We start from the raw sequence: 15,082 nt of genomic DNA on the forward strand, positions 1-15,082 counted from the left end.
GTGGAATCACCATCTGTGGTTAGATTGTCCCCGTGTAGATGAGACCCTCAGTGCCATGGTTTAGTCGTGGACTTGGGCAGTCCTTGGGCAATGGTTGGACTTTATGATCTTAAAGGTCTTTTCCAACCTGGCAGATTCTGTGTTTCACTGAAATGCTAGCACAGGGCAGTTGGTGGTGTGACGGTGGTGTGACAGCGGGTGACCGTTAAGGCCGGAGACCCGGCAGTTCCGAGGAACGGACAAACCCCTCCGCCACACGAGGGACACACAGCAGCCCCGGGCACAGTCCGAGCCATACCGACACCTGCCCCGCCTCTTCTCCCACCCGGCCCCCCCCAACCCCCTCGCTCCTCCCGGTGGGGGGCGGGTCCTGCTGATGCCAGCGCCGCCGGCCCCGCCTCTACCCGCTGTCCCGTCCGCGCCGGCCGGCACTTCCCCCCCAACGGAGCCGCCGCCATGAAGTGTCACTACGAGGTGCTGGGAGTGAAGCGCGACGCCGCCGAGGAGGATCTGAAGCGGGCGTACCGCCGGCTGGCGCTGCGCTGGCACCCGGGTACGGCCGCGATGCTCGCACGCAGGCCCCGGAGTTGGGCCCGGCCTGCCCCGGCCTCGCTACCCCCGTCTGCGGGGAAGAGGCCCCTTCTCCTCGCGGGTGGCTGCGGTCGTTCGTGCCCATCATGTGGCGGGGCCTGCGGGAGACGGGCCGGGAGGTGTGTGGGTATTCGCTGTCGGTAAGCTGATGCCGGGCCTTGAGTTCATAGTGTCGCTGAACTGTTTTGTAGATAAGAACCTCGAGAACGCGGAGGAAGCGGCAGAGCAGTTCAAGTTAATCCAGGCAGCGTACGACGTCCTCAGCGACCCCCAGGAAAGAGCCTGGTGAGCAGTGCTTCGGTTTGGAGGAGCCACTTTCATTCTATTTAGTTCTCGCTGGGCCGTATGGCGTGCCAGCACGTGCTGCCGCTGGGGCAGGAGCAGTGCCTTGGGTCAGGCTTGGGTTGGCAGCCATGCAGCCCCTCGGGGAGGCAGAGTCCCCCCCGCACACACCTCGCTGGGGAGGCAGAGCCCCCCCCATGCACACCTCGCTGGGGAGGCAGAGCCCCCCCCATGCACACCTCGCTGGGGAGGCAGAGCCCCCCCATGCACACCTCGCTGGGGAGGCAGAGCCCCCCCCATGCACACCTCGCTGGGGAGGCAGAGCCCCCCCCATGCACACCTCGCTGGGGAGGCAGAGCTCCCCCCAATGCACACCTCGGTGGGGAGGCAGAGCCCCCCCATGCACACCTCGCTGGGGAGGCAGAGCCCCCCCAATGCACACCTCGCTGGGGAGGCAGAGCCCCCCCAATGCACACCTCGCTGGGGAGGCAGAGCCCCCCCAATGCACACCTCGATGGGGAGGCAGAGCCCCCCCATGCACACCTCGGTGGGGAGGCAGAGCCCCCCCATGCACACCTCGATGGGGAGGCAGAGCCCCCCTATACACACCTCGTTGGAGAGGCCCAGAGCATAGCCTCACGCACACCCTGGAGTAAGTGTTTTGCATGGTAGTGTTGGGCTGAGGGCTGTGGGGAACACAGCCACTTTTGGCCTCTATTTCTCTTCCTCAGAGCAGGAGGCAGCCTGCTTGTTGGTATAGGTGCCCCTCTGGTCACAGTCCTGCCGGACTTAGGGGGAAAGAACCAGCACCACGCTAAGTACATGCAGGTGTTTAGGGTGCTGTTGATTGCTGCAGATGGTAAACCTTAATGATAACATAGTGTTGTGTTTCTGTAACAGTCCTGATTTGAAACTCACACACATCTTCTTAAGAAATCACTGCTTTACGTGTTCTGTGTATCTTGTTTTTAAAATGGGCTAAAGCATCTACCAGATTATCTACCAGAAATGCCTGTACTAAGTTTGTCCTCCCTGGAAGGACTGTTTTTCAATTTTTATATGCTAGTGTATGATTCAGGGTTTTGGTTTTTTTTTTTTTTTTTTGTGTGTTAAGTATGGGATGATTTAAATAATGTGCTTCCAATTTCTGAAAGCTGATTGAAGCATCTTGCACATATGTGTTTGATAGCTACCATTAAGAAATTGCTGCTATTGATAGTGCAGATAAAGTGATAGTAAGTAAGCTAAAAGTCAGGAAAGAGAATATTTATTGAGCCTGTCTTTTTTTCTCTCTGAAGACTTTGGATATGACACACAAGAACACTGGGCTAAGCTGTAAATTGGGGTGATACATGTCCTACACAAGTTTGCCAGCACTAGGGAATGTTCTGTGTCTTTACATCCTTGTCACTGTGAATTTTTTTGCCAGGTATGATAATCACAGGGAGGCTTTGTTGAGAGGAGGAGTTGATGGAGACTATCAAGACAATAGTTTAGATCTGCTGCAGTACTTCACTGTTAGCTGTTACTCTGGATATGGAGATGATGAGAAGGTAATGAATTAATAAATCTTTAATGAATCAATTTGAATTTAATGAACAGTGTTGGCATTTGCTTCACATTGAAGAGCTATGTGTGGAATTGTTTAGCCCAGGTAGTAATAAAGTTTACAATCTTTGCAAGACAGACTTACGCTGGATGCTTAGGGAAGCTTTAATTCCTGCTTATTGTCCAACAGTTACATAGTCATGATTTCCAACTATACCATACAACTTACAGAGTGTGTGTATATTATTTATGTCATATAGGGAAGCACTGTAATGCTTTGTAGTACCATCTGTTTATTCAGTAATGTCTTCAATAAGCTAGAGTACTGCAAACTGGGGGGGACAACACACAACAAAAAAAACCCCAAAACACCACAAAAAACCCCACAAAAACCCCCAAACAAACAAATAAAAAAAGGGACAAAAAACCCACCAAAAAAAAAAGCAATATGACAACAGTCCTTGGGGAAGGTGTGCTCCATATAATTGAATTGCCTGTTGGATTTTGAGATACTCATCATAACTTAAAAACCTTCAGGTGATTAGAAAGACCTCTGCCAGAGAAAATCCTTATCTGTGTTTGTGTTACTGTGTTAGAAGTGAGTTAGAAACATCTTAATTTAAAAAGAGATAGGATACTTAATAGTGAATTTTATATTTGGAACTTCCTCAGAGCTTGATCCTGGGTAATCAGGAACTGATCAACATCTCCAGAATGCTGAAACAGTTTTTTTCGGGGGGGGGAAGAGGGAGGTGTTAGATTTTAATGCAGTTTCTTGATGTGTGAGAGACTACACAAAGGAGATGGAAATAAAAAGAATGTGAGAGAATGGGAGCTTTGTTAATAGAAAGGTCATGTTATCTAGAGCAAGTTCTTAGAAGGTCTTTCCCCTGATTCTGAGATGATGTTGCAGAATATTATTTCTTTAAAATACACTAATGTGGCCGAGCATTTGTACACCTGTTCCTGGGCCATGCAAAGTGAGTTGTGGGGTTTTTATTTTTAATTTCAGGGATTCTTTACAGTGTATCGAAAAGTTTTTGAAAATATTGCAAAAGAAGAGGTGGAATATATGACCCGGGAAGATATTGAAGAGTTTCCTATGTTTGGCAATTCCCAAAGCGACTATGATACGGTAAGAGCAAGTGTAAATCTGAACTGAAAGTAGCACAGTCAAGTCATGACTTTGTCCCACACTGAAATCAGAGGAAAGGCTTCTGCTGGTCTCTGAGGTGAATACAAAACCATGTATCTGCTGTCTTTTCTACTACTGTAGATCAGTACTATAAAGGAAGTGCTTGTGTTCTAATTCATAATAATTAGATGAGCTAAAATAGGTATTTCCTGTTGGACTGTATTATTAACCAGGATTTTCGGGTAGGTTGTTAAGACAAACACTTCACAGGGGTAACAACTACGCCAATGAAACTCTGTGTAGTGCAAGGCTTATAAAACAAAAGAACAAATGTTTTCTTTGCTTCCTGACGAGAATAGTTTACCAGTGTTTTAATGCGAGTTACGTTACAGAAAGGGATATTGAGACAATTTTGTTTTAATAATACATAATGTCCTGCCTTATTTAGGAAAACTGCATAGCACTTACTGCATAACACTGCCTTTAGCAAATGGCAGATATGATGGCTGACCTGCAGTGTGAGCTCCCACAATCATGCTCTTTGTCTTCTATATTTATTCTGTAGTAAGATATATTTTCCAAAACATTGCATGCTTTCCTCTGGGAAGCAAGAAAAGAAAATGTGTGTGGGACACTTGAATTCTTGTCGTCTGGTTTGCCAACTATTTGTTGCATGCTGCCAGACTTCCTTTTTTTTATTTTTTAAGTTTACCAGTATTCCTGTGTTGAAATTAAATATTTAAAATAGTAGCACTTTCCCCAGTGAATAACTGCACTTATCAGTGTACTCAGTTATTGTTCCTGGCTGCTAATTAATGCTTGTCACTTTTAGTAGAATGACTAATATGTATGAAATTTAAATTGATGCACACCTTAAAAGTAAGTTACGTAAGTGGCGTAAAACATGGCTGTAGTTAGAAACAAAGTTACAAATCAACTAAGAAGTGTCAGAATGGGTATTTGAATGTAAAATAAAATTACAGCATGACTTAATAAATGGTAGTTTTTCCCAGAGAGAATATTTGTGTCTTTGAAACTGCTAAAATCTTTTAATTGAGTTGTCTTGAAACTGCTTGCTTTGAGGCCATTGTATAGATACGATTATAGACCCAAACCAGCTTTTATGCTTTGACACCTGCGTTGTTAATGTTGTCCTGGAATCAGCTGTTGTGTGTGCTTTGAGGGTTTTTTTGGGTTTGTTGTTTTACCAAGAATTAAAAAAAAAAATAAATAAAAAAACCCCATAGTGTATTTTATGTGAAATAGCACAGTTAAATGTGAAGGTCATTATCCATGTTAAAGTATATTCAGATAAAGACATTAAACTGTCAGAGGATTTGAGTATTGCAGTGCTCACTTCACTACTCAATGGGAGTATCATGGGAAAAGGAAAAAGAGTTTTAGAAGGGAGCCACAAAAACTCTGTGGAGGCTTCAGAACCTGTGATGTGAATGCTCTCTGGGTCAGTCTACTGAGATAATTCACAAGAAGCCTGAGAGGCAGCTTGATGAATGCCAGGCAGCCAGGGAAGATATTCTTAAGTCTGTGATATCGCAAGAATTCATGGGAAGAGACTTGTAGTTCAATTAGATGCAGAAACAAAAGTAGTAGCAGGCAAAACAAAATCCACTGAAGAGTTCAGCAAGAGCTGCTGTACAGCTTCTGGAGAAATGTGCTTGTTTTTCAGCTGGCTGCTGAGGAGGAGGAAAGTCTTAGCTCAACAGCTGGTGGAAGGGAGAATGGTCCCTGTCATAAGTTGATGGCTGTGCATCCTTTTGCACAGAGATACCCTCTTCTGAAGCAGAAATCTGAGATGAGGAGTCATAAGTTTCTCTTAGGTTATTGGATTAAATATAAATAGTTATTGGTTAATAACTGCCATGAACGTTTCCATGTAGGTAGACCATTAGAAATTAAATGAGATGTTGATAGTCCATTCTAATACCAATGGCAGGAGGAGAATAGGAGATACTAGAAGAAGAGATATTAAACTATTAGGTTAAATACTTCCATGAGATATTCCAAACATAAACAGTACTGCATATAAAAGTAAGTAGTAAAAAGGCAGCTTAATAGGGTAAGTAATGTAAGAAGAGAGTTTAGGCATATCTTTTTTCCTGAATATACAAAATGCAGAAGGTTAGTAATTATTTGCAGAGGAACAGAGAGCAAACCATATCATAATTATTATGCCATTTTATTAATCTGTAATTTAACTTATGAATAGTAAAAGGAAGGAAAATAAGGGAAGAAAATAATTTCTTTTAATGTGAGATTCTCTTAATCACATTTCCTCTAATGTGAGAGCTAGAGGGAATCACTTTAACCTGTGGTCATATAATTTGCTAACAAAACAAGAGTATGTGCATCTGCGCATAGCCCCTTGTTAAACTGTGCAAGTCATGACTCCATGCTATTGTGTGCGCCAACAGCTTGCATGGATTAATAAAAGAAATATTAAATTCAAGAAAGAAAAATTCATCAGGGGCTATCAATTTCTGTCTTGCTCTGGAAGCAGAGAGAATATAAAGGGAAGAAGTAGCATTATGTACATGTATTTGTTTTATTGTGCTGATCATTGGCTGCTGTTGGAAATGTATGGCTGACCTTTGATAATTTATACTAAATTATATATAATTTAATATAAATTATTCTTGGGGTTCTTATGCCATACGTGCATATGCCTGCTTGTGGACAGCATGTCTGATTAGGGTTGTGCTTTTCAGTTTGAGAGGAGAAGCACAGCTAAATAGCTGGGTATTAATGTCAGCACAATCCAATCCTGCAGGGGAATATTCTTGAGAAGTTGTAGTTTGGAATAGTTTAGACAAGGCTGTTGATTTGGCGTGGTTTGAAATTTTAAGGCTGCTAATAGAGTTTTCTCTAAACCTTCATGCGATTTATGTATACTCTGAGGGAAAACTGTGGCCTGTATAGAAGACACAAGCTGCTACAAAAGTCCTGAATTGTTGATATGGTTTTTGTCCTGCCTTCTCTTCCCCTCTCCCCCCTCCACCCAAATGACTTTTTTTGTTTGTTTCTTACAGGTAGTCCACCCTTTCTATGCATATTGGCAGAGTTTCTGTACTCAGAAGAACTTTGCTTGGAAAGAAGAATATGACACACGACAAGCCTCAAACCGCTGGGAGAAACGAGCTATGGAAAAAGAGAACAAGAAAAAGAGAGATAAAGCCAGGAAAGAGAGGAATGAACTGATACGTCAGCTAGTAGCCTTTATTCGTAAAAGGGATAAAAGAGTACAAGCTCATAGAAAACTTGTGGAAGAACAAAATGCAGAAAAAACGAGAAAATCGGAGGAATTTCGGAGGCAGCAGAAGCTCAAGCAAGCCAAGTATGTAAATGTGAAACAAATCTTTTCTTTTACACTTGGAGAAACTATCCATGATTATACCATATAGACTTAGATTCTAATACTAGCTCCACTTGCTCTTTTGAGCATCCTTGAAAATGTTATATGTTAGTTTTGGTCTCAAGTCTGAGCTTTTTAAAACTTGAGTGTCTCTGCATTGTACTGACATAAAGAAATCCAACATAGCCAGGGAATGATAACCAGGTAACTGCCTGTAGTAGCACAGAATCTGTGTGCTTTTACTTACCTGGGGAAGTAAGGTTTAATAGTTACCATTATTCCTTTAAAGAAAAAAGGATGTAAGTTTTGGAATGAGGGAGGAAGAACAGGACTGTGACATCCTGGACTTAGTCAACTTCATCTGCTTTAATGAAGAAAGTACCTGCTAAAAAGAAAGTGGGAAAATATCACTTAGTGTTAATTTTTCTTTTAACTCTTTAGAGAGAACCCTTTCATTGAACTAAAGGCATTTTTTTTAATGCTTTTATTTTTCCCAAAATTATGTAAAAGGAAGAAGTGATCTGTCAAATGTAAGCACAGTTTATTCTTCCAACTAGAAGAGCTTTTTTGTGTGCAAATGGAAGAAGCTTAAATTCTTAATGAGTGCACTTTAAAAATAATTGCATATTGATTAAAAATATATTTTTATATATATATAAATATATTTCTCCCTGCTCTCTCCAAGTAAGAATGAAGCAGAGTGATACATTTACTGACAAATAGCTTGATAAGTTGGAGTCCAGGAGCCAGCTGGAGGAAAATTCAGCTGTACTGAGGTGTACTGATTGACAGCTTGGGCCACATGTATATTTGGAAGACTGTGCTGACACTTTCCTGCAGAGCAGAGCCAAGGAGTAATGTGCTTGTGGCTTTTGTGGGCCTGTACTACTTGTACCTTGCATCAGGTAAAAGCAGCTGTCCTGCTCTGAGGATTGAGCTGACTTCCATGCTGTAAGCCTGATACTGCTATACTGCATAACATTTCCTGCCTGAAATTCAAGCAAGACTGACCTACGTCAATACCTTTTTACTTGTGTAGATGTGCCCATTGACATCACAAATTAACTGCTCAGATTTCCAGGCCCTACAGACAATTGTCTGCTCCACTGTAATATGTTGAGGACTTTCCTCCTAAAATGCCAGAGAACAAGTAGTTATATTTTAAATAATACTGTTTCTGTAATTACCACCTCATGAACACAATGTAAAAGTTAATATATTATTCTACTTAAAGGCTGGCTGAGCAATATAAAGAGCAAAGCTGGATAACTATGTCAGATCTGGAGAAGGAGTTGCAAGAGATGGAGGCACAATATGAAAAGGAATTTGGAGATGGATCAAGTGATGAGGAGGAATTAGAAGAACAGGAGACAAAAGGCATTGAAGGTATGGGGTATGAGTGGGTGATCTGTATTGAGTTATTGCAGCCTCAGTGTTGGCTTACTGCACTTACAGCCTCAGATTCACAGTTCTGCCTGTAGTGCAAGTCCCTGCTTCCAGCTGAGGTGTGCCAGGCTAGCGTCTGATGCTCTGGTGCCTTCCATGAGCAGGCATCAAGCTACAGCTGTTATGCTAATATATGATTTGGTAAGATGGTCTTGAGCTGTCTGCATGTCAGTAATATGGAAGAAGTTGAGGGTCAGTGTTGTGACTTTTCTGGAGCTTTAAGAACAGCTTACTCAAAAATCGCTCATCTGACTGTCTCTCTGATCCCTACTGATCTCCTCAGACAAACTGAATGACGAAATTGAAGAAGCTGAATTTGTTGATGGTCTGTACTGCCCTGCTTGTGACAAGTTGTTAAAAACTGAGAAGGCGTAAGTGCTTGTGGTTGGGGATTTGGGAGCGGGAGTGTTGGGTTTTAACAATGCATTAACTTCACATAAGGGTCAGTGTTGTCTTTCCAGTAGAGACATTGTCAGGGCAGAGTTTTCAATACTTAGTAGTTATGGATAATGGGCCTGTTATTAATTTATATGTAAATATAACAGTGTTTGCTCAGAGCTATCTGCAGTAACAATCTGCTACTCCTCACAGCATGAAGAATCATGAAAAGTCAAAGAAGCATCGAGAGATGGTGGCACTGTTACGACAGCAGCTGGAAGAAGAAGAAGGGAAATTTCCTGTGTCTTTGGATGATGCATGTGAAATACATACCAAAGAGGAAGAAACAGAAGACATGCCCAAGCAGAAGTACTTTAAATTGGTTTTAATTGTATAATGACTAACGATTTAGTAAGTCTTGGAGGCTCTCAGAGGGAGCTTCTTATGATTTATAGGTGTGCTGGAACTCACAGTATTGTGCAATTTAAAACATTTCTTAGCATCAGAGTTCCAGTAAGATGCCTGCATTAGTATGACTGGATTGAAATACTGTAGAATAATAGTCTAGTTTTCTCTGCTTAAAGTTAGATGTGAAGGAAAAGTACCGACTGTTATTTTTCACAGAGGGGAACTTGCACAGGCCCAGCGTTTAGTGATTTGATACTCTTTTTGGTACTTCATGTCAGTTGAATGCTGGCGTAGAAACTGAGTGTGCTTAAAATCAGAATTGATGAAGTATGTTGCCCAATTTCATTTTTTGAATGGCCAAAGAATAATGCCAACTACCTAACTAGTACCTTCAAGTTAGAATAGAATAATTAGGGTTGGAAAGGACCTTAAGATCATCAAGTTCAGTCTGAGCAGAATAAATGTTTTACAAAAATGCCATGAATAGTTTAAGAGACCTGCTGTTCTAATTTCAGGCATGAGTAACTTTCTGTTTGTGGCTACTGTCTACCTGATAACCATGTTCAGAGGATAAGCAAAAATGTAACATGGTGCCTTCTTAGAAATTGTACTTGTTTTGGAGCTTATTTTTGAAAAGAGATAATTTTAAATTCTTATTTTTACAGACTCTCAAAGAAGCAGAGGAAGAAACAGAAAACAATGGTGGTATGTAGTCGTATAATGATACCCAGGAAACTTTACAGCCGAGTTTTGTTATCTCCTAATTTAACTTTTGTCTTGAAAAACACGGAAATACTTGAAATTCTACATAACTTGAAGAGCTGGTATAATGTATGTTTTGTTGATCTCTAATTAGGGAGGAATAACATATAGTTGGCATCCTACTGACACTGTAGTTTTTGGAACGAACACATCCATTCCACCTTCACTTGAATTGTAAACATCAGTAACACCAATCTGTTGTACTCCAGGATCTGAGTCTGCATAATATGGCAGATCTGTGCTGACAGCAGCAGAGTGAAATTTGAGAACTGCAAGCTGTTTGAGGCTTGAGTGGCAGGAGTACCATAGTGAGCAAACTCTTGTCTGCCTTCCTCATGCTTGTTCCTTACCTCTTCTTACCTTACTCTTACTCCTTTTCTCTGCTTACTACTTCAGTCCTAGCCTTGCCCCCATGAGCTGGTAGGTCCTGCCTCTTCCATCCTTTCGTGAGATGGTCTTCTGTCTTCCCCAGCCTAACCCATCTAACCTCCTGTTATGTGTTCACCTTCTGTGCCCTCTCCCACACCATCATTATCCCTCATCCTTTAGAAAGTTCCTGAGATTCTCAAGCAACTGCATTTTTCCTGTTCTCTTGGTTGTTATTGCACAGTCCAAGTCAGTATTGGCTTGGCTTTCTTGTTTCCATCCAGGCCATCAGGCTGCTGCTCAGCTCTTGCCGCCTCAGTTTGCAGTCAATGTCCTGTTCTCGCTGTAGAGGTTGCATATAGGGCCTGTGTGTGTCTTCCATCAGTTTGGTCATGAGATCTTCTGCAGTTCAAAGCTCAGACAGTAGGTGCCACTCTCGCATAGCAGGAGCTGGAATCTTGTGCTGAGACTCTTCTGGAAACATAACTTCCGGCCTCTGCCAAGCTTTATGGAATGCTGGGAATTGCTATGTGTTTTGTTTTCGTTTCCTGAGGGTAGTTTAGCTTTTTTTTTTTTTTTTTTTTTTTTAATTCCAGGCAGCTGGGATTCTGCAAAAGATGCTAGAGGTGGTAATTACATTAATGTAGTGCTGGGTCAAATTTGTTATCCTGCTTTTGGGAGCTGAGCTGTTTTGGTTTAGACATGTTCAGGGGTTGATCTTTTGCCAGACAGCATGTATAGAGTCTACTCTGTCTTCTGGTATGTGGGAAAGGCTGCCACTGTTTCTAATGTTAGGGAGGGAAAATGTAATGTGTTTATTTAGCCTCAGACAGGTCAGTTATTTTGGCTTAAGTGTCCTAACACAGGTTTCTGGCACAGGAAACTTTAGTCTAAGTAATCAACATTTTGCAAGGTTGTAAGCAAAGCCACTAACTTGTAATGTGAAACGGCAGCCCAAACAGAATGACCCCTGTGTATAATTAAAAGCTACCTTCATTCTCCTGTAGTTTTAGGGGCTGTTTTATTGGTGTTTCTTCCCTTCATCATAGGTGGCTTCATCTTTCAAAACATGAGAGCTAAGGTTTTACCAGTTACAGTCTCACTGAAAACACACAGTAAAATTAAGAGGGTCCATGGCTTTGTGTTCTCCCCACCCAACCATGTTTGAGGTAAATAAGAATAATACTATAAACATAATCACTAATGAACTTAAAGTAGTTAATTTGCATGTCTTCTGTTTGGACAGACTTATGAGGACTCTCTTGATAAAAGTGCTGATGAAGAAACAGTTGAACAAAAGGAGGTGCACGACATGGACAAGGACAGTGGCTCAGCAGAGGAGCTGGTAAATGATGGCCAAAGATGTGCTGTGTCAGAGGACACAAGTGCTACGGAAGATGTCAGCCAAGTGGATGAAGCTAGAAGTGAAGCTAAAAGGTGTGCTGACTTGCAGTGTTGCAGTCAATGTGTCACTGTCTAGTTTGATACTGTCAAACCAGTCTAGATTTACCCACCAATGTGAACTGGGGGCTGCTCCACTAAATCAGAGCTGAATAAATACGGTACTTAACAAGGAGTGCTAGGACCTGCTTTGAAAATGGCGTTTAACTGCAGATCCCTGCCACATCACTTACCAGTAGCCAATTAATCACCTAACTGAATCTTGAGAATGACAACTGTTTGTATAAATTAAATAGCTTTATTTATTTTCTTGCTGGAAGCACTTGCCTTGTGTTGTGTGAAGGAAGAACAGGGGGAAGCAGCGGAGATGCGGATGATTGAAAACCATCAGAAGCTCTTAAATATTGAATGTTCATGTGCACTGATCTTGGTTTCTCTTTGTCTTAGCAGCAGTACTAAGCCTAAAGGGAAGAAAGCCAAGGAAGCAAAAAAGTCTGCTAAGACATCTTCAGAGCACCCAACAACAGTATGTCAAACTATTTACGCTATTTAAAACTTGGTGGTCATGTTACTACAAACAGGGTTAGTTGGTTGGTTGATCACCTCCAGCCCACAGATTTCTACTCCTAGTAGAAGCTTTCTACTCCTTGTAGAAAACAGGCTGCTCTTGTCCTTGCAGAGAAGAGTGGACGGTATTTCAGTTCTAAGAGAAGCTAAAGCTCTGTATCCAAGACAGTTCAAACCAAACAAATTTAACACCTGAAAACAGATCTGTTGTCATCAGGCAGGTGGTGGGTAGTACTATCTGTACCTTTCCCAATATTGGGAAACCCCAAACATATTTAATTGTTAATTAGTTGTGGAGTGTCTGATAGAAACAGCTTATTGGCATCTCATTGTCCAAGAGAAGCTGCATACAACAAATAGATGTATTATGTTTATTACATCCTCCGTCCAAATGTGAAACTTTTTTTCTTTTCCTCATTGCAGAATGAAGTTCCTATCCACTGTGTCACCTGCAACTGTGCATTTCCATCCCGAAACAAACTGTTTGAACACCTGAAAGCCACAGGACATGCAAAAGCCACACAAGCAGCAGCTGTAAATGGAGCTGTAAACACCAGAAACAAAAAAGAGAAACGTAAAACCAGATAGAACTTTGCTAGAGTGGCAGTCTCCAGAATCATATATGAGTGCTGTCCCGGAGCAGAGAGGTGAACATTGGTTGTGTCTGGAGTTGAACAGAGAAGGCAAGTCCTAATTTTGGGGAAAAAAAAGGAAGATGAAACATAAAGAATAATATCTTGTGAAGAAACCCGTGCTTGTTTTTGGGTTCATCAGCCTTTCTTTAATGACTGCATTTGACTTGCCATCTCAGCAGCTTTCACAGTGGGATTGGGGAAGCAGTAATTCAAATTGACCTTGTGTTCCTGTAGAAACATGCCCAGATAAAGTGCCCACACAGAGGGCTTATTGTTTAACACTCGTGTTGCTGCTTTTCTTTAAAGAGGGCTTAGCTCAGGGTGAGTGCAACCAGCAGAAGGGCCTGTGCTGCTTTGGTCATCCATCAAAGATGAAATGTAGTGCAAGGTCCTACACCTGGTTCAGAGCAATCCCAGGCACAGCTACAGGCTGGGCAGAAAAGAGATTCAGAGCAGCCCTGCAGAGAAGAACTTGAGGGTGTTGGACAATGAGAAACTTAACATGAGCAGCCGGCTTCAGTGTGCTTGCAGCCCAGAAAGCCAACCGTATCCTGGGCTGCATCAAAGGAAGCGCACCAGCAGGTCGAAGGAGGTGATCCTGCCCCTCTTCTTTGCTCTTGTGAGACCTCACTTGGAGTATTCTGAGCAGTTCTGGTGTCCTGAACATAAAAAGGACACAGAACTGTTGGAACAAGTCCAGAGGATGCCACGAGGATGGTCAGGGGCTGGAGAACCTCCCATATGAAGACAGGCTGAGAAAGTTGGGGCTGTTCAGCCTGGAGAAGAGAAGGCTGCGTGGAAACCTAAAAGCAGCCTTCCAGTATCTGAAGGGGGCTATACGGATGCTGGGGAGGGACTCTTCATTCGGGACTGTAGTGATAGGACAAGGAGTAATGGGTTCAAACTTAAACAGGGGAAGTTTAGATTGGATATAAGGAGGAAGTTCTTTACTGTGAGGGTGGTGAGGCACTGGAATGGGTTGCCCAGGGCAGTTGTGAATGCTCCGTCCTTCGCGGTGTTCAAGGCCAGGCTGGACAGAGTCTTAGGTGGCATGGTTTAGTGTGAGGTGTCCCTGCCCCTGGCAGCGGCTTTGGAACTAGATGATCCTAAGGTCCTTTCCAACCCTGACTATTCTATAATTCTATGAAATGTCACCCCAACATGGGAAAACAGGCTTTTCTTCTGCCCTCCCCAAGGAGAGGAGTACTTTCAAAGTACTTAATTACAATAAACAGCAGATAAAAGGGAAAGAGTAATATGTCTAAGGTGGTTAATCAGCTTTGACAGTTCCTGCCGGTTTTATACCTGCATGCCAGGTGTTAGGGGGGAGAAAATTGCTAGTGGAAGAACCTTGGTGGGAAAAGTGAAAGCAGAAATGATTGACATGAGTAAATGAATTTGTTCTGTTGTTTTTCTAATGAAAAACATGGGAGTTGTTATTGCACCTCTGTTTAAATGCATGTCCACCTGGTGGTATAACAAGCACCTCATTTTGCCATGGTGGTGGATTTTACAGGGCCGTTGTTAATGCAGATGGAGAGAGTGGTACTCCGTGTTGTATGGTGTTTAGGAAGCTCGTATGGTGAAGTTTTACAGAAGCACTGATCTTGCATTAACTAAGTTCTCCTAAAGTTTAAACCTGTCACGCAGAGTGGCAAAACCTCTCCTTTCCCCACATGTTGACAGGATACCTTTATTGGGTCAAGGTCTTTTAAAATTTGAATGAAAGTGAAATGGTAAATGTTCCTGCTGACTGTTCACAATGTGTTTTGTTGGTTTTTCTTTTTTTTCTTTGAAACCAAAGCAAGTAATGAACTGATGATTTTAAAAAAGAAAAGGCGATTAAGTAAGAAAGAAACGTGGCATCTTATTTCAGCAGTCAGAATTTGTATCTTTGCTAAATGACTAATGGAGGGGCTGTGCAATCCTGAAAGCAGCAGGAGAAAAAAAAAGGCGTGTTTTAGAGAGGATGATAACTGGGTTAGAGGCATGTGATAAAAATAATTACTGTAATTAGAAACTACACCTTTGTGCAAACATTGTGGTTTTTTCATGCTCTAATTACAGTGTATCGTTGTAATAAGGGTAAGTAGTTTTAACTGTGAAATCTCCAGTTGTGTTCTGAACAGGGTATTTCTCAGCCAGAGATTGTCTATGCTTAATGCAAGTGAAATCTCACAGACTAAACCCTGC

At 42.3% G+C, this 15,082-nt stretch overlaps 1 protein-coding gene across 2 annotated transcripts; it reads left to right on the top strand.

Moving 5' to 3' along the window:
* The first annotated feature begins 423 nt into the window (after positions 1 to 423).
* Positions 424 to 15,071, top strand: DNAJC21 (DnaJ heat shock protein family (Hsp40) member C21). 2 transcript variants are annotated; one of them, XM_080637710.1, is made up of 12 exons: positions 424 to 553; positions 783 to 876; positions 2,303 to 2,426; positions 3,434 to 3,556; positions 6,604 to 6,908; positions 8,161 to 8,312; positions 8,656 to 8,743; positions 8,964 to 9,119; positions 9,824 to 9,863; positions 11,533 to 11,723; positions 12,135 to 12,213; positions 12,678 to 15,071. In XM_080637710.1, exons 1-12 carry the CDS (start codon positions 457 to 459, stop codon positions 12,840 to 12,842), a joined length of 1,614 nt encoding a protein of 537 aa, XP_080493836.1. In that variant the 5' UTR covers positions 424 to 456; the 3' UTR covers positions 12,843 to 15,071. The 2 variants fall into 2 exon arrangements, with proteins under 2 accessions (XP_080493836.1, XP_080493837.1); XM_080637711.1 differs by having other exon boundaries at positions 12,138 to 12,213.
* The last annotated feature ends 11 nt before the right edge of the window (positions 15,072 to 15,082 follow it).

This window comes from Psittacula echo, assembly GCF_963264785.1.
Source record: "Psittacula echo genome assembly, chromosome: Z".
NCBI lineage: Eukaryota > Metazoa > Chordata > Aves > Psittaciformes > Psittacidae > Psittacula > Psittacula echo.